Raw genomic sequence first — 20,406 nt, forward strand, 5'->3', positions numbered from 1 at the left:
CAAAAGTGAATTTAAAAGTTATTAAATACAAAATTTTGATAATTCCAAACATTTATACTAAAAAAATTTGATTTGATTTGTCATTTTGTAATTTATGTCATTGATTGCTGTTGCAATAAATGAGCGATATGCACTTTAACTTTAATAAATGTATTTTCTACAGATGCTTTTCAGACATTGCTTGAAAAAGTCATTAAAAAATAAATTCTCTAATAAATAATAAATTTTTAATAAAAAAAAATTATATATAGACAGAATGTGATAAAGTATAATAATATCTATTAAATTCTGATAAAAAAATTATAATCTCCATTAAAACTTTTATTGAAAAATTGAAATCGGTTAAATAATACGAGTATAATTATGTTATTCCTTTTTAATGAGATGTTATCATGTTCCTATCGATTTTCGCAAGTCTAATTATTAAACATCTAGGATCTAGATGATTAAGGGTATCGTATCAGTGACACAGGCACGTATCTGAAAAATTAAACTTTGTTAGCTTTTACCTCATGAAGCTTATCGTAGCATCATAATCCCTTATTTTTCAATATCGAGTAACTTCGTAATTATCTTTTGATATAAACTTGCACTTTTAAAAATAAGAGATTACAAATTAGATCGAAATAATGACTTTATCGCATTTCTCCTTCCTTTTTTCAAATATCTGCCCGATATTGCGTAGGAGTACACTAAATATCGAAGAAAATATTTTGTAAAAAAGTTATCTCCGAAAATATTCTGTTTACTTGCAGAAAATGTAAATGACATTCATATAATCGGCGCATTTCGAGAAAATCGTTTCCCCGGCGAAAAATAAAGACACAATTTTCTCGAAATATGTCGCTTATAGCATTCTCTTGTACCAATTTTACACTCGTGCAGCACGAAAATGTTTTCAACTGGAGATGTTGTTCATGGAGTATAAATTGTTACGCGAGAAACTTGTACATTACAAATACTTTCAAGGTTCATAGCGTGACAGGAGCGATAGAAAGGAATGATTAATGACGCGTTGCGGTTAGCAGCGATAATGACAAAATTCACAGTAGACAGAACGTGTGTTCCAAATGATCGAATGTCGTTTGCAATTTGAAATAATGAGTTTGTGCAAAAATATCTCGGGGATTACAGCTGAAATAAATTTCTCTCATAATTCCTATCAATCTCAACGTTACAACGCAAACATTGTGACAAAATTTTCATAGCACAAAATAAAACATAACGCGATGCTATAATTGCGCAATTGTCCTTTTTCCTAAAGTAAATATGTATTTTTCGATAAGTTCAATGAGTTGCGTTATTCTAAAAGTTCTGTGAAAACTTGTCTAACGCATGTTTATATCTGATATTAAAATTTCGATTATTAAATCTGCAAAATTAATAAATGATTGATTCATGATACTTAAAATATTTTTGAAATAAGCTGAGATAATATCGCATTATTTACAACGCGCAGTTAAAGTTATCATTTTATTATCTTCAGTTATCATTATTAATGCTGCACGAATTCCTTTGCGTTGCTTCGCAAAAAATTTGACGAACTGATTATGGGGCGGCGAAACATTCTACCAAGTTAAAGTGGAAAACGACGACTCTGAAACACCTTGCACCACGCCCCGTAATCTCGCGCCATCGTTTTTCGGTCGATCTGGAAATTTCTTGCATCACTGCCAAATGCCCGTGACGTCTCCACATTAATGCGAAATCCGTGTTATCTGTGAAGCAACCGGCCGAACCTTTCCCCACGAAACGTATGCATCGTTGTCTTTTTATCATTTTCTCGCTGGACCTAATGTGTTTCCCGGTTTCAGTTTTCAATCAACTTTTCACGCGTCATAATTAAAGTTCATCGTGCAATGCAGATTGACTTCAGAAAAGAAAAATTTTTGTATACAGAAGTATAGAATATAATAAACAGATGTAAAAAAAATTATAAATAATCGCAATAGAATATAATTTTCATTGTAAAAAAAAAATTATTTTTTTAAATGAATCAAAAAGATTATGTAGATAAAATTTAGTTTCAAAACACGACACACCTGCCAGAAAATTACGCGAGTAATTTATTGAAATCGTCGATATTTTACCTGAAGCCAAAAATTTAATTTATTGGGAACAAAGAGAAGACATATGTACAATAAAATTTTCTCGCGAATTTTGTACAGAAAATCACGCGCAATGCATGCGTTGGCAACACGTCCAAAGAATGTGACAATTGCGAGAATAATGCAGAAAGACAATGAGAGGATGCGTCGAAAGAGAATATAAACGCTCATTCGCGAAGAAACTTTTCTTCCCGAGCAAATTACGTGGCATCGCGATGAAGTGGTGCTTATATTTCTAAAGGTATTTTACTTCGGAAACCATTCTAGACTTTTGCCACTTACGAAGCCGTACTCGGAATTTCGCATTTACACGATATTTCATGAACTTGCTGCATACAATCCTTCCAATAAAACAGAGATTAAAGATGTCTATGTAAGATGTCTCAGAATCATCGACGTTTTCTCATTACGGACAAAATTCATTATAAACTCATTAAAAATACCATTAATTCTTTTTACGATTATTTGATAATTAACATTGAATTCTAAAAATTAAAATTTAAGCTTTGTCATATTATTCATATATGAAAACCAATTATTGCAATTTATATTCGTTTAAAATTAATAAGAGAGAGTTAAAACATTGTCCTTTTTCTGAAAATTAAATTTGGTGGCACGAGACGTGAATTACTATTTGAATATGCAATTAAACCTTTTTAATTCCAATAATTCCGTATTACGCGAAAATAGGATACTGATATTGGTTTTAATTCCATTTTACATAGTGTGCATTTAATGAGGTGTAAAGAGAGCATTGATAAATACCAAAAACCGAAGGCGGTAATGTCAACTGGTCATTCCAATACGGTCGGATAAATTATCTTTCCCAATGGAATCCGGTCTCTGTTGAGATTGCGTCTCTGTTTTCGCGTCACATGAATTAACTTTTTGCCAGAGTGCAGTGAATTTTATCTCTACATTTCATTTATTATCGTGCTATTTTTAAAAAGCATGCATCAATCGTTAGAACACATTATTGAGTAGTCATAATTATATTTAATTAATTTAAATATAAATATAATACTTTTTCATACAAAATCAAAGCATAAATTTTCTAATATTACAATAATTTGAGCATATCCGTATTTTCAATAAAATTTGAGAGTTTCAATGATAATGATATCTTGAACACATTTGGAGTTTTTAATACGTATTTGATATACTCAGATACACTAATGAATATATTCTGAATAAAATACAAAATTTCTAATGTATTTATAATGTTCGATACTATGTTTAGTCCACGTGTTAAAAATAAATCTCTCGAAATAAAAAAAATGCAGTGTAAAAAATTACATTGCACTTCCCTTTTTATAATTTTCTTTTTATTTGTTAATTACTTGACATTAACATAATCGGGTTATAAGTTCCCAACTTACAATGTTCATTTACACGTACCATTTGATTCTCCCTTTTCACGCACTTTCGAAAGATACGAACTTCTCAGTAAATACGATTGCCAATTTGTTTAATGACGCGCGTAATTCGAGCAAGCTTCTTCGCGGAGAAGTAATTTTGTGATAATTTTAGCAATTGTGTAATTTCTCACTTGAAAATTGAGAGACATTTCTAAATAGTATAGCATAATTTTGGAAGAGTTGTCAGCATGACACTTGTACGTAATAAAATGAGATGCAAAATCGGCGAAAGAAAATTTATATTTTGAGAATTCTACGATGTTAAAAAAATATCAAAAATTTTACGATATTCAAGTTTGGAAAATCTAACATGCGATGTTCTAAATTACAAATACAGATATCGACCATACCTCGTATAACGCAGTTTCTTCTTGCCACTTTGCGAGCGAATACGAGCGAAACCCACAATAGTTTCAGTTCGTATTGTTTATGCGCCTAGGGACAAAGAACGGGAGTGGAAATGGGAGTACGTAATATGCTCTGAATAAGCTCCGATTAAGCTCGCCGTACTTCGTCGTTCACACACGCGTTACACACACCTTGACGAAGTTGTGGATGCCACTGACACCATTTGACCACAACCAAAACTTGCTGTCCTCTCTCTCTCTCTCTCTTTCTCGTGCAATGAAAACTATCACTAACAAGGTTTGTTCCCAAAACACGGCAATTCCTGCGATTGCATAATATGAGTGGTCAGCATAATTTAAAATTATAAGATTATAGCACGTAAGAAATTGAGCTGCGAGTTCTTTCAAAACGATACAATTTGCGATTCAAAGATTGAAAAGCTCATTTTCGAAGTTAGATCTGAATTTTGTAACAAGTCTATTTTATTGTAACTAAGATTTAAAAAAAAAAAGGGATTTTGGTACTAGAAATTCGAGATACTTTGAAAATAATCTTCTTAATATAGGATATGATAAGTCTTTCAAAAGGAGAATAGTTCGTTGCCATAAAACATTCAGCTCTAAACTAGACAAGGTACGCCAAACTTTCTACCCCTAATACCAGCAAACTCTTCGACTAATTCAAATTTACAGTCTCGAGGCGTGTAGCGTTCCTGTAGCAACGCAACGCTTCATTCATACTCATCAAAATAAATAAATAAAATAAACTACGAGTTAAAATAGACCTAAAAATATTTCACAGGCGCTCGCGCACTTCCCTGAGGATTCTGCCAGCTCCCGTCCTGTATATATTTATAATACCCTGTAAAGAATCACTTCGCGATTTAGTTCCGTCGCGTGGACAATGATAGTTCATTGAATTTTTCTTGTCTTTAGCTCTATCGAATGATGGTCCGTCGGGCGGTGGACAGCCTGTTGTGAACGGAGTTTAGTCGTACGACCGAGCTCTCAGGTACATGGAAGCTGACGCCATTCTCGTGGCGATTGTGGTCGCCGCTGGGACACGCCATCGCCAGAGTACCGCCATCGTTCCTCGAGTGCTCGCAGTGCAATAGTTCGTGCATACCCTTGCGAAAGTTGCGCGAGAGGAAGGCGTACAGCAACGGATCCAGACAAGAGGTCGTATACGAGATGAGGAAGGTCGACACGGTCAGCAGAGTGCTGAAGTCCGATGTGTTATCATAATTCGGGCCCCAATGTCGCCAGAGAATACGCGCCTGTTGAGGCAGGTTGCACACGGCAAACATCATCACCACCGCGATCAACATTCTGGAAAACAGCGGCAAAACTTTGGTAGCTAGCCACGAGCGCCTGAGCTTCTGAGAGATTATAGCGACGGAAATACGATCATTAGCGATCGTGATCGCATATTGCGATTTTGTTTCAAAAATTTTTTTTTGAAACAATTTATTTCAAAACCAAGTATTTAATATTAAAAAAAACGCAATTAATTAAAAATTAATTTCTATCATTTGGGGGAGAGAAATTTAGCAATTTATCTTCGGCAAGCAAGTTATGCAGTTAAATTGCAAGCATAGAATTTAACTCTAATAAACAGAATTATTATTTAACTGTCTCATCGTGGCGATATATTCGCTGAATTCTCGGACGCAACCGCTCCAACGGATATTAATTTCAGCGAAACGGAAATCGAAGGCACTATCGTGCAACGCGTCCTGGAAATGGACATACCTGATAACACCGCGTCGCGCCTTCAGAACGTTCCTGCTGGACGTGTGCACGTGATGTACCCGACCGTTTTTGGTACTGGCGACTAGACCGGGTCCTGCGAGGGTCGCGCTGCTTTTCCAAAGACCTATGGCGATCCTGGTATAGAGATAACTCATGAGGAACAGCGGCAGGAGGTAGAGGAAAATGAGATTCACCACGTCCAGAACGTTCTTGTTGTGCTTCTTGATATTGGCTATGCAGATGATGTCGACGTCGCCGTTGCTGAGCCGATTGCTGATGGTTTCAACGTAGAAAAATCTAGGCGAGGCGTACACCGCCGCCAGGATCCATACCACACCTATCACCAACCTGAGGCGTCTTCTGGTCAGCATGGACCGGCACTTGATAGGATGGCAGATGGCCAGGTAACGCTCAGTGCACACTACCACGAGAATTAGTATGCTGGCGGTGTATGAGAGCGCGTGCACGAACATGTACACCTTGCAAAAGAAATCGCCAAACTGCCAGCTGTTCATCAAGTAGTTGGTGAGCGTCTGGTAGACGCAGAAGATGCCTACGCAAAAATCCGCCACCGCCAGATTTGCCAGGAAGAAATTTGTGATGCTGCGCAACCGACGGGAGAACGTCACCACAAAAATCACCATAAGATTGCCTGAAACATAAAAATTGAAGTATCTCGTTATTAAAGTATGGATATAAATTCATAAATTTATCGAAAAATTAAATACATTAAATATTTTAAACATTTTTTAAATTTAGAATCAAAGAAATAATTACAATAGCAAAAGTAAACATATTTAATGACAATATTTCATATTGTAATTCTATATAATTGTAATTTCAATTCTTTTTACAATCTATTGGCATTTTCTGCAGAACAGAATCTGTGTGCAGTTATATGCAGCAAAATTGAGTCAGATATGCAAAAGATTAGTCTCAATATGGCCCTGCTGTCTGTCTGTCAGCAAGATTTGTGCAATGTACATGCAAATAAACTGTGTCCAGATACTTGCTGCAGAAACTCAAACTTTGACTGGTCCACGTGATGCTATAGATGCTTCAAAACATTCTTTAATTTGTCAATTTGTAAAATTCTTTGTTTCAATTGGTCAATGAAACATTTCGATGCATTTGTAGCATCAAGTGGAACGCAGCCTAAATTAAAGCAGACTCTTCCCCTAACTGCAGTTTGTAAACAGAATGCTGCAATTCTTGCAGTAGATACGTGTAAGCTTCTTGCAAGAATCTGCTTTTAGGAGGACTTGAACAGGATAAGATCATAACATACTGCCGGCAGAATTTATTAAGATCTACTTGCAAGATTTTTACAGGCATTCTTGCAGCAAATTGCTAGTAAGGCACATAAATATTACATACTATTTTATTTATTTTATCAAACGTCAGAATAAAAATTTAATTTAATTTTTACATTCAAATTTAGAAAATTCAAATGCAAAAACATGCAGACATATCAGTTAATAAAGTAGTACACTTACCGAGTTATTCCATGGCTGTCGTCTTCTGCTGACATCTCGTTTTGCTGTTCTTGAATCGCACGTTAATAACCGCCCGATTCTTTATTCGGTATTCCCGATATTGCTTAAACATCACTCATGAACACGAACGCGAATGAAACGAGAAACGCGCGCGAAAGTAACATCGCGATGCAACAGGTGCTAACTTCGACTAAAAGACATATCAGAAACGCGATTATTTCTGTGTTTCGCTCTACTTGCGATCGTCTGCTATTGCTCTCGTCACTTTTGACACTTATTGAAGTCACGCACGCCGAGTAACGATACGTTGCCTGATCGGAGAAGAGAGCCGTTGAATAAATGCACGCGTATGTACAACACATTTGCACTTCTAGAGGCGAGACGACCCGGCTTTTATAGCTAACAGTCAACTAACACCGGACGATGTCTACTCACGTATCACTCGACACATTACTCGACACCACGACGTTTTACTGCGCAATGAGGCGCTCGAGCACGCTCGAGGAGAGTACTAACGCAGAGACAGCACTCCCGAGCGAATATTCTCGAGCAAGTAACTTGCGGCAACGCGACAAGGTTATCAAAGATACTGGGTATCACGAACGAGCACAATGTTCTAAGTACGATACAGTCACAACACGATCCATTATCACATTCAGTACTCTCCATCATCTGCGTATAATTCGACATACACGGGAGCATGTAACAACAAAATGGCGGACGACTACCGACGACGCTAGCTAACAAAGAGGGCACTGGTAGTAATGCCGTAGTGATGACGTGGCGTAGTACGTAGTAGGGGCCGACCGGCCGGCGGCGCCTGCGCGGCGACGACTGTTGCCGAGTAACGGCGGAGACGACCGAGCGGCCGAGACGGCGAGACGGCGGTGGTTGCCATTATAATCGTGCTTGAACTGGCTCGTACTCACTCATAACGTTCGTTCGTGATACGCAGTACATTTGATGACTGTTTGATGACTTTGTCACGTCGTCGTGTGTTGTCACAAGTCACGTTTTCGAAAACATTTGCTCGAGAATGCCTTCCCTGCGTATGTATTCGCCTCGAACGTCTCATCTGCGCAGTAAAACATCGTGGACGTGTCGAGTGATATTCGTTAACTCAATTAGATATAAAAGCCGAATTGTCTCGTCTCTAACAATGCGAGTAACGCGTAGTACGTACGCGTGCATTTATCAAACTCCTCTCGCCACCGTTCAGGTAACCTAACCTAACCTCACTCGGCGTGCATGACATGTGCCGGCTGCTCTACTTCCTCCGGTATCGTTGCTTGCTTTTCCGTGGTCGGGTTTTCCGCGTTTTTCGAGTTTAAATTGTGCACGAATACGGTGTCAAAAGTTACGAGTTTTGTATCGATCATAATCATAGCGTCAAAATAATCGTATTTGTAGCATGCTTCTTCACGCGACGTGTTGTGTTGCGACAAGTTACTTTCGTTTCGCGTGCGTTTCATATTTCATGCGCTTTCGTGTGTGATACAAGTAATATCGGGAGTGGCGAATAAAGAATCGGCTATTTATTATTAACGGACGATTCAACAAAAGCAGCATAGCGAAATGTCAGCAGAAGACGACAGCCGTGGAGTAACTCGGTAAGTGTATTTTATTAACTAATTTATCTTTGCGTATTTTTGCATTTGAATATAATCATAATCTCAATTTTTTTTACACTCTAGTAGCATTTTCTGCAGAGCTGCGTGCAGTTAAATGCAGCAAAATTGAGTGCAAAAGATTATTCTCAATATGGTTGTACTGACAGTCTGTCAACAAGATTTGTGCAATGTATATATAAATAATTTATTTCCAGATACTTACTGCAGAAATCAAACTTTGATTATGGTCCACTTGATGCTATAGATGCTTTGAAGCATTCTTTAGTTGAACAAATCGCAAAATTGTTTTGATTGGTCCATGAAACGTTTTGAAACATTTGTAGCATCAAGTGGACTACAGCTTAAATTGAAGAAGATTTTTTTCCTAACTGTAGTGTGTAAATCAAATGCTGCAATTCTTGCAGCAGTTACGTGCAAGTTTCTTGCACGAAGAGAGTAAGTATCTGTTTTACAGAATTCTTCGGAAAATTTGAGCAGGATGAGGAAGATCATAACTTCCTGTTGGCAAAATTTGTCAAAATCTGCTGCAGGATTTGACAATATGAGTAAAAATAAAAGTAATTCTTATTCTTACGTTTGCTAAAATTAATAAAATATAATATGTTTCATTTATGTGCCCTAGCAATTTGTTGCAAGAATGCTGTAAATCTTGCAGTAGATCTTAATAAATTCTGCTAGCAGGACGTTATGATCTTCCTCATCTTGCTTAAATTCTCCAAAGGATTTTGTGAAGTAGATACTTGCTCTCTTTGTGCAAGAAACTTGTACATACATAACTGCTGCAAAAATTGCAGCATTTGGTTAACACACTGCAATTAGGAGAAGAATCTGCTTTAATTTAGGCTGTGGTCCACTTGATAGTACAAATGTTTTAAAATGTTTCATTGACCAATTGAAACAAAAAATTTTGTGATTTAATCAATTAAAGAATGCTTCAAAACATCTGTAGCATTAAGTGGACCATAGTCAAAGTTTGATTTCTGCAGTAAGATCTGGAAACAAATTGTTTTCATATACATTGTACAAATCTTACTGACAGGCTGTCAGCAGGATCATATTGAAAATAATCTTTTGCACTCAATTTTGCTACATTTAATTGCACACAGATTCTGCTCTGCAGAAAGTGCTTCTATAGTGTAGAAAGAAGAATTGAGATTACTATTATATGGAATTACGATATGAAATATTTTCATTAAATATTTACTTTTGTTATTGTAATAATTACTTCAATTCTAAATTTAAAAAATGTTTAAAATATTATTTAATGTGTTTTATTATATTCGGAAATTAAAAGAATGCAAAAAATCTGTATTATATAAAAATATATTATTAATCTCATTTGTTTGTAAATTAAAATGTTAGAATCAATAATATTCTATTTCTGTCCTGAAATAATATCTTATTTCTACTCTGTATTTATATTTATAAATAAATATATTTATTATATTTTTAGAATTTGGAAAGAAAATGCAGTAACAACAATAGTAGCAGCGCAGTAACAACAAGAACGACAATTGGTGAGTGAATTAATGTCATTGCACATAAAAAAGTTTTAGTTGTAACTCTAAAGCTGTAGTTATAAAGTTTAAAGGAATATTGTTAAATATGGGTACAAAATCTGATGCAATCTGTTTTAAACAAATAAGGTATATGATATTTTAACTTTTTTGTTTCTCTTCTTTCAGCGATAAATTTCTTTTTGAAATTTAAAGATAATTGGGTTATGTGTAGCTCTTTGTTCATATTGGTTGAACATAAGTGTTAACTGTGATTTGTTGACGTAACGAAAGATTATGATTATTTGAGCTGTCTTATAATCTAGCCATAATGTAGCCTTTAAGCTACAAAACGAAATTTATCACTGAAAGAGAAGACACAAAAAAGTCAGAATTGTATACTTATGCTATTATTTTAAAATAGTATTAGATTTTGTATCCTTAGTTAATAATATCACTTCAAACTTTATTATTACAGCCTTATTGTTACGACTAAAATCTTTTTACATGCAATGGCCTTTAGAATAAATAATATAAAAGCACATAGTAAAATATATAGTATGTGTATATATATATATATATATATATATATATATATATATATATATATATAAGGAATTAATTGATTATTGCATAATATTAATTAGATAGTTAAAATAACAAATATAAATATAAAATAACAATGAAATATTGTTTCTTATATGAGAATATATTTTTTTCTTTTATAATTTTTTTTATATAAATTTTTAACTTAAAAATATTAATAAATTGAAATTTCAAAAATTACTAGTTAAAATTAAAAATAAATTTAAAAATTAAATAAGTTATTAACTTTTTAACTATCTAATTAATATTATGCAATAAAATAAATAAAAATGCATATAAATAGTATAAAATGTAAATCACTTTGTACATAATATCAGAGGTTTTTAACTTCTAAGTTAAAAAAGTTAAAAGTGAAATAATAAAGTTATTATAACTATAAAATAGTTATAAATATAAAATAACAAAGAACATTTCAACCCCACCCACGTAAGTACTTTCATAACGCGTTCTATCCACGTGTAATTTATTGATATGATAAGATTTAATTCTCACACGCGATGCGAGATATATCAAGTATGACTAATGCAGTAGGAAATAAAAGTGTTTTGATATTAGATATCTGTTGTTAACTCTCAATTTTAGATTTCTGTGATATTTATCTCAATTGATAATTTTAAATAAATATGAAAAAGATTAAGATTTGTTAATTAAGTTTTGTTAATTAAATAGATTAAGATTTTACTTTACTTACTTAATTTTTTTAATCTCTTTTTCTTTATCAATTGATTACAGCTCAAAAATTACTCGTGCCAGATATTTTTTTCTTAAACCTTGAGAAGGGACATGCACCAATTGTATCTCGTACAATCTGTTATTGATCATTCGGTGTGATCTTTTTCAAATTTTACTTTTTAACACGTGTAATTTTAATAATGTTTACTACCATTTTTTTTATATTGTTTTCGTATTTCATTGTAAAAAAAAAAACGATAGTGGTCATCGCGTTTCATCTCTTCGCAAATTTTTGTATAAAATGTCATCCTTTGTTCTTCATTCACGTAATCGAGGCAAGCGTTGCTGCGGTTAAAGAAGCACACGCCACGAGGGTTGCATGAAATGCAGAAAATGAGACGGCATAGAGATGAGAGACGCAGGGTTGTTGTCACTGTTTTAATATGCTTAGCACGAACGCTCCACGCGCACCTTGTTATTTTCTAAAGAAGAGGGAGCGAAAGCGAAATATTGATAATAAAATTTATCGCAACTACGTTGCGGTAAATTGAAAAGTTGTTCATATTTGCTTTGCTTATTCGAGTCTTTGTCCGCCAACGAAATAATTCGCGCGTCGATATACCTTTTTCGCGCGGACCACGGCCGTTTGAACTCCACCCTTTAAGTCGTAATATTGTCGAGAAATGATAATGGCAATCTGCCAGCCGCCGAGTTCGAGGAAACTAAGTGGCTGCGACGAAATAGCTCATTATGAAGAGGCGAAGGAACACGGACGATCCAAGTGAAAAGTTTTTGACGTAATCCCAGTTGAAAATTTATATACCGGACGAAAAGGACTGTCAACTTCTATATTCCTTCGCTCGTCCTCCCCTTTCTTGGCTTCCACAAAATTGTTCGTTTTTTTCCCTCTAAAGGTTTTCTTATGAAAGTCCATTCATAAAATAAGACAGTGAATAATGTGTAATGAATGATCGAAGGATTTTGGAACAGAGATTGTTGGCGATCTGCGGGAATAAATTATAAAGGATTTATGGTCATTTTCCGACAGTCTTGAAAATGGACTTGGCATGCTGACGTTATTTTGTCGATTTTATTTTCATCACATAATTTGCATTTTCCGAAACATTAAGAAAATTACGAAAAAAAATTTACAGATTGCTTTATATTGCATTTGAAAGTAGTAAAAAAAATTTGGCGGTGATATTTTATCTGGATGCTGGAAAATTATTTTAATAAAAAGTAGACGTGTGCTCTAATGAAAATATAATTAATAATGAAAAAAAATCTGAATCTTTTTTATTTAACCACTTTAAATATTCGAGATATGATTTACGTAATTATATTGCAATGCAGAAATTGATTCTGTAAAATAAATAAAATTTATTTATTTACAAAATAACTGATTAATTACAATAAAACTTCGTATAAATCATCTTGAATACTCAAGTACTTGCAAAATTAACATGCAAATTTACATGCAAAAATTAAAACTTTTCTTAATGTTGTAAAAAATAATTTAATTTTTAATATATACAGAAAATAAATTATAAAAATATGTTATTAAATAAAAATATCTTACTCACACAACTTTCTTATGTTTAGAGTTCATTTGAGGTGTTAATATTAAACATATTTCCAAATTTTATTTATTTTATACAGGGACTGTATGTCCGCTACATCTTTAATACGAGTCTTCTTCGGAATGTAATTCGATATTCGCAGAATTCACGTTCTACGTCCGCGATCTTATCGGCATTTTTTTGTGTTCGAACATTTTAATTTCAAATCTATGCCGGATTTATCATATCACGGATCGTTTGATCGTGGTCGCTCAAATTTGCATATTGGTATCGTGGGAATACGATGATCAACATCAGCCGGGAGTTGATGTTGCTCGAGAAACATAAATGTTTTTCTTTTCGTCTAGTCTTAATATTACGTGAAAAAAAGATCGAGACGGAATATAACTTATGTTGGGAAAAAGCTCGTTATTCACACGAAAGATATATCGCTTAAAGAGTTAAAAGTGTTCATTACGTCGATCACATCGATCGATAACAGATCATCTTTATGATCACACTTCGCTCGCGAGATTTTATAAATTACGCTCGTAAACCGCGCTTGACGCTAAAAAATGATTATCGATCATTTCTTCCAAGTTTAACAAACTGATTTAATTTTGCGACAATCTTGAAAATGGACTCGGCGTCCTGGCTCTATCGATTTTATTTTTCATCACATAAGAACTGCATTTTCTGTTTTAACGTAAGACCTAAACTCAATGGCTCCTATTGAAAAGCATTTTTTTAGGGGGAGAGGGTAAATTCCTCTTATTATCGATTGACGAAGACGCATAGATCCGGATGAAAAAGTATTACGACGAAAATTCTTAGTTGCGATTCATTGAGCGTTCCTCTTGTCTGAAGTGTTCTCGATTCACAAACCTTTTGAACGCTGAGTGTTTAATTTACTCGAGATCGATATTTTTAGCGGAAATACGACGACAAGTTTGTTCCGTAAATTTGATCAAAGCTAATTTTTCTTTAGGGAAATATTAACCCCCATAATTTTCCAACTTTTTCAAGCCTTCAAGCTTACAAATTTTGATTTTTTAATCGCTTTGAAAAATAAAGTACGCTTCGTGGATGAACTTTGTGTTTGTCTCGTCAGACGTGTCCAGAGTCACATCAGTGCGTTGTCACGTCTCTGAAAACAAGATCGACGTAGGTAGGCGAATTTAATTAATGCGAAGGAACGGGAGCGAGAAATTTGTTTTTCAAAAAGTCCACTTCGTTTGCAGAGGAACTGAAATTTGGAAATTAATTTTTACATGATTTTGCGCAGCGCCCTTCGATTGTAAAATTTATATCCCTGCAAATTTGTAAATGAAAGACGAGACAAGATTCTTTAATTGAAAAATTATTTGAACACGCCAAAAAATAAATTTTGGGGTTACAACAATCTAACAACGAAGTTTGCGAGATTTTTTGACGATTTATTACAAATCGACTTTATAAAATTAAAAAGACACAAAAAGTTTAGATGATTAAATTACAAACAAAATTTGCGAATTTTATTTCAGGGCAAGGAATAAATGGTCGCTAAGTTATTTGTTTAGGCATTATGTACTGTGTGTTATATTTGAGACGTAGTAAAATTAATTTGTTATTGCAAAACTCTTATTAAAAAATATGGGAGCTTTCTGTTATTAAAGATAAGTCTGCATAAATTTCGCATTTAATTGAGAGAGAATTATGTCGTAAATTTCATTAGTCATATGTGCGTTTAAAAATAGACATTGCTGCAATAAATGCGCTGTATTAAGAACTCCACATAACTTTCCTGATGGGACTTTTCACGGAAATTATACTCATTAAGAAAGAAATTATACTCATTAAGTCTCTCATTAAGATATTTTTTCCCCATTGTATAATTACGCAATGTAACTGCCGCTATGTAGCGAATTAATCGAGCGTTTTTCGGTTTCGTAACTTTTGACGTTGAAATTTATTAACACTATGTGTCAACGAGCTTTTTTGTCTTTCAGTAATCGACCTATTTATTCAAGTTACCTTCGTCGAAGAGTCTTTGAACTTCTTTATCTTTTCACAAATTAAAAAAAAAAACAAAAAAATGAAGTGCTTTTAAAGTGTGATTTATTCTTCCTGATCGCTCGTGTGTATAAAGTTTGGAAAAATCTTTGGCATATATGTAAAATGTATTTTTAACCTTTTTATTTGCGGGTTTAATAAAAATTTCTTATTAAAATTGATATCAGATGTATTCAAGAATACTCAATATAACGGCATGCATATTATTTTTATATTCACTAGACACAAGACTGCCTAAGTAAACGGAAAGACATACCCGTGCATTTTTTTTTTCTCAATTGGGGCGTCACACCAATTAATGGTTAACGACCTACCGATGAATATTCATTGCAATTTGGTAGTTAGGCGTTGTACACACACTTTAGACTCGACCTTTTGTTAGCGTAATATATTCTCTTTTTTGCCGCAAAACTTTTGAAACGAACTTTGCCTTCGCTCGATTACACATCTGCGTCGCTTTTAACGACTATTACATGCCGAAAGAGGATAATAATCGCGATTGGAATCGAGTCGATTTCCAATTTTAATATGAAATCAGAATGTGAGAGCGAAGCGTGGAAGTTACATCTTTTGGGAAAAGTTTAAAAGATTTAAAAGATTAACAATTTAATTTTCACGAGTAATTAACCGCATCGTTATAATCTACACGCATGCGGCTTAAAATTACGTAATTGAGCACGTGAAATACTAGATTGAAAATTATTTTGGCTTGTAATTCGTAATTATTGAGCCATTAATTGTTTCCGACAGCATGCATAATTCATTATTAAATTGTAGTTTATTTCTTGCCTCTATATGAGTTTCTGTTCGAAATTATTGTCTGGTTCACGGTTTATTGTTAGTCTCTGTTTGGATTTTTAGGTTGCACATACATTTGCTTTGCTGTTCACTTTTTAATGAATTTTTCAATGCATCTTCGGTGCACCATTGAATGACAAATATTTGACTAACGCGCGTTTCGCCTAATGTTTGCGTGTAATGCAAACAGTATTCGAATTCTCGCGTTTAGTTGGATTTTGCGGGGCAGTTCGATTTCATGCAGTTTACACCGATCCTTTAAGTGGATTCCGTCGCAAACGAAGAGTTCGCAACAAGGTCGTTTACGTACCCCGTGAGCTACAATATCCACTTAGTCGTCGAGCAGTTTCCATCAATTAATTTGTTGATAGAAGGAGACTTTAATTAAAGGGATTAGGCAGGGATTAAAATAAAGCTCTTTATGAGACAGTTGCACAGAAATGAAAGCACATCTAGATCCCTTTTTATACAATGTTTATTGCTAGCATGTAGATAAAAAAAATTAGTATTGAATATATATATATAAAAGATAAATTATATATACATATAATTATACAAATATATATATATATATATATATATATAAGATAAATTTGGATGAGCTTTTATTTCTTTTCAATTGACTCGTAAAGAAGAGCTTTATTTTTAAGCGATTTGACTGCCTAATCCGTTTAAGCCGACTATTTCGGAAAAATAGCCAGCCGAAAAGACGATTGTAATAATTAACAATAATTTATATATTATACAAAGTTAATAAATAATACAATATATTTTTACTTCTCATGTATTCCGTTTTTCAAACAGAAGATTTTAGTTTGAGAGACGCGCGGTAAGTAGACTCATTACCGTTATCACATAGACGATATTTCAACGCTCGGAAAACTTCGCGAAAAGCATTTCCTTATCGCATTCTATGCCGAGACTTTTACTTTCCAATGGTCCCTTCCATCACGTTGTCGGCTTGTACGCACGCAATTTAGATCCGCGAAAAAGCTTTGAGCATCCTTCCGTTCGATAACGTGACCTCCTTCCTCGCGTTCTCGCTGGAAGTGTCGCGCGAGATATTTATTTATTCACGTATATCTCTACGAGCACACGCAGCTGTTAAAGCGAACATATCGAGTTTGCGGTTAACCATCACGTAAAAAAAAAAAAAAAATTGTAACGAAACGTAAAAAGTGTAAAATATTAATAATTTATAACAACATTAAAAAGAGATTAAAGGTCGATTTCAGCGGCTTTAATGTGTAGCGTCCTAATACAGTCCAATCGAATATTTTTGTAATTCTTCACTTGGATATTTGATCAAATCAATTTTATATTTCATAAGAAACGAATTTTTATTTAATTCGCACTTTTAAATTTATTTGCTCAAATATCTTTAATTTTTCAATTGCTCGAAATTTAAAAGCTATCGGTCCCTTGATATCTTTGTTAAAGGAAAATCGATTCCGAATTAATTAAGGGGTTTTTTTTTTAGGTAAAAGATGACTCATTACTCTGAGACACTCAATCACCTTAACGCGTTTATAATTAATGCAATAAAAAATAATTATCCATATATTAAATATTATTATCTTACTGCGTATTAAATCATGGAGAGAGTTTAGACAAGTTTTATTGCGTTTTCGTTACATTATAACCAAAATTGCGATACTACCAATCTTAATTTATTTGTACAATGTATAACTAGGAATTCTCTATCAATAACTCTCTGAGTTGTTCGAATATGAGCCTTTGGTTCCATCGTTTCATCATATATATCTATGTACTGCTATCTATATGAGAACTTTGCTCGAGGCTAGCTGCATTTCACTGAGGAAACTACAGATGTTCGCCAATTAAATTTGGCGAAAGAGATAGAAATAGAGATAGAGAGAGAGAGAGAGAGAGAGAGAGAGAGAGTGTGGGGGAAAGTGGAAGGCAGTGTACTTGGTGTTTTCATCGCATTTCGTCTAAAACGACGTATTTGCCGAGTCGCGAAATCGCAATATATGGGACCGCAACGTATGGTTTGAGAGTGCTTGAATGTATGCATCACATTGTTGGCTATTTCAAAGTAAAATCTCAAAGTAAATTTTCTGTAAATTTATCGAATAGCATAACTTTTAGAGAAAATGTTTAGAGATCATGTCAAAGAGGAGAAATTCATAACAGAAAGACAAAGAGCCTTTGTTACAGAAATTACATCACATGACAGGGACGACTTTATGAAGAGAGTCTGAACAATTGTGTTTTGGGATCGTGTAAACGCTGCCCTTTTACGCGAACACGTGAATGTAAAACTTCAGAAATGCAACGACAATGCAACGAAGTAGCACCTACACGGTTCTTTCATTGAAAACTTCCGGCGCAGAAACTTCAATTTCCCGACTCTTGGTATCATGTGAGATATGCAAGGATGATTTATCCATGGGACCGTAAAATATTCTTCTCTCGCGTGGAAAAACGTTTTAACAATCTGACGTTCAACAATATTGCGTGGAATATCGTGATACCGAAATCTCGTAAATAGCTTGCATGTACCTGTTGCTATAGCGGCACGCGTCGTTGTTTCACATGGAAGTTAATTTCTACGTTGTTACGTACGGGCTTATGTAAAGAGAGTAATTTGTATTTTTTTATCCTGACGTCGTTTTTTATCCTGAGCGTCAATTTGTTCGATGACAATGCATTCTAATATTTTATTTCTATGTGCAGATGCTGCAGCATTATTAAACGCACACGTTAATACATAAATAGTAAATTTCAATTGTTTAATATAGTTGAATTCTCATTTATATGAAAGTCTGCGCGATTTAAAAAATTGCTCTATGTAAAAAGAATTGTTCGAATGTGTCATTAAACCTAAATTTGGAAATAAAAATTCAGCCTTCAGTTTTGTGATCGAAAAATGAAAATTAATTTTGCATCATTATATTATTCAAAAATTTCTTTATACATTGTTTTGTTCCGTAGCCTCGTTACAAATCATCTGTATTTGATATATCTCAAGTATTACAATAAGTAATTATAGTTTTGTCCAATTAAAAGTTCAAATCAATTAATTGTATCGATGCAATTAACAGTCGCTTATTAAAGCAGATATTTCGCATGATTTATTCTTTTATTTCATCTCATTTGCAAAACGGTATAGAATGATAGTTATTCTTACGATAAATCTCGAGATAAATACGAACGATAATTATATTTTATATATAATGATGCTTTCTCCAAAACATCCAAAAACATCTAGCCTCCTCTCGGCATCGAGAGAAAAATGTTCGTCAGAGATAAAATTTCGCAATATTATTATGATACTTACAATTTTTTATAACATGAAATAATATTATAGAAAGTGTCATGCTATACGTTTTTAAATTAAATCAAATTGATATAACGAGATGATTATGAAAAAGTAAAATAAATTTATCTTGTCTTTCATTTATAATTAAAATTAAATTTTAATTTAATTTATAATTACAATTTAAATAAATTACTTTTATATTTTTAATATATTAATTTGTATTAAAAATACAAATGTATGTCCTTCGTGTTTTCTTTAATTTAAGGTATATTCTCTCGAACACCTCCTTTCTCTTTTCCCCTTTTATTTGAACACAATATCTGTCAGTTATCATGTCTAGAGAAATACCGTAATGTCCTAGATATTCTCTATCGGAAATTACGGGTCGGTGCCCCATTTCGCAGGATATCGCTAACGCGATATCCTAGACAGATACCGGAGAATACGCACGAGCTCTTTCTGTCAAATAGAACATTCCTGGCAGCTTCCGAATGCTTTAGCATTTCTCTGCCGACAACAATTGCATCTCGTTAATTCGACTAGTTTCAATCGGATGCCAGTAACAAAAAGGAGTGATGTGTAACACCGACAAACCTGCATACTTTCGTAGACATGAATGAGACCGTTAAACTGTACTCATGAAAATTAGAAATCTAAAAAATTGACTTATCGTAATTAAATTATCAAGTATCATAGCATTAAATCATTAAAACATTCTTTTTTTTGTCGATCTTCTATATACATCAACTTTTTTTAAATAAATAAAATTTCATGTTTTGAAGAAGCAAACGATTGTTTTATCATCAAAAACTTTTCTTTCCTAAATCCAAATAGACCATTTACATTTAATGAGTGTTTAAGAAACGTTTAGCTGATACGCTTTCGTGATGTATAAAAACGTTTATTAAACATTTTAAACGTCTGCTTAACACTCATTAAATCGTCAAATGTACAAAAATGATCTTTTAAATTAATAAAAAAACAAACGTTACACTGAAATATATGTTATGAAGTCTTACAAAACGTTTTTATCACGTTTATTAGACAGTTTCAGAAACGCATGACATTTTAAACGTTCATTTTTTTCAGTTTAAACGTTTAAAATTGATTTCCAACATTTATCAAACGTATTTGATTAAACATATATGACTCTACTGCACTAATTGGGAATGCCCTTCTGTCTAC

The 20,406-nt window shown here is 33.5% G+C and overlaps 2 protein-coding genes across 3 annotated transcripts in view; one reads left to right on the forward strand and one right to left on the reverse strand.

The window, feature by feature from the left end:
• Positions 1 to 360: 360 nt before the first annotated feature.
• LOC105204861 (trissin receptor) overlaps positions 361 to 20,406 on the reverse strand; it is a 74,195-nt gene continuing 54,149 nt past the window's right edge. For both annotated transcript variants that reach the window (XM_039447087.1, XM_011174107.3), the window contains 2 exons: positions 5,626 to 6,277; positions 361 to 5,202 (listed from right to left, as the gene is read on the reverse strand). In XM_039447087.1, the coding sequence (XP_039303021.1) occupies positions 4,812 to 5,202; positions 5,626 to 6,277 (1,043 nt within the window). In that variant the 3' untranslated portion in view covers positions 361 to 4,811. The remainder of the gene's footprint in view (positions 5,203 to 5,625; positions 6,278 to 20,406) is intronic.
• LOC105204868 (sodium-independent sulfate anion transporter) overlaps positions 8,064 to 20,406 on the forward strand; it is a 63,775-nt gene continuing 51,432 nt past the window's right edge. The window contains exons 1-2 of the mRNA XM_011174182.3: positions 8,064 to 8,731; positions 10,206 to 10,269. The gene's annotated coding sequence lies outside the window, so the exon portion shown is untranslated. The remainder of the gene's footprint in view (positions 8,732 to 10,205; positions 10,270 to 20,406) is intronic.

This window comes from Solenopsis invicta, chromosome 3 (assembly GCF_016802725.1).
Source record: "Solenopsis invicta isolate M01_SB chromosome 3, UNIL_Sinv_3.0, whole genome shotgun sequence".
Taxonomy (NCBI): domain Eukaryota; kingdom Metazoa; phylum Arthropoda; class Insecta; order Hymenoptera; family Formicidae; genus Solenopsis; species Solenopsis invicta.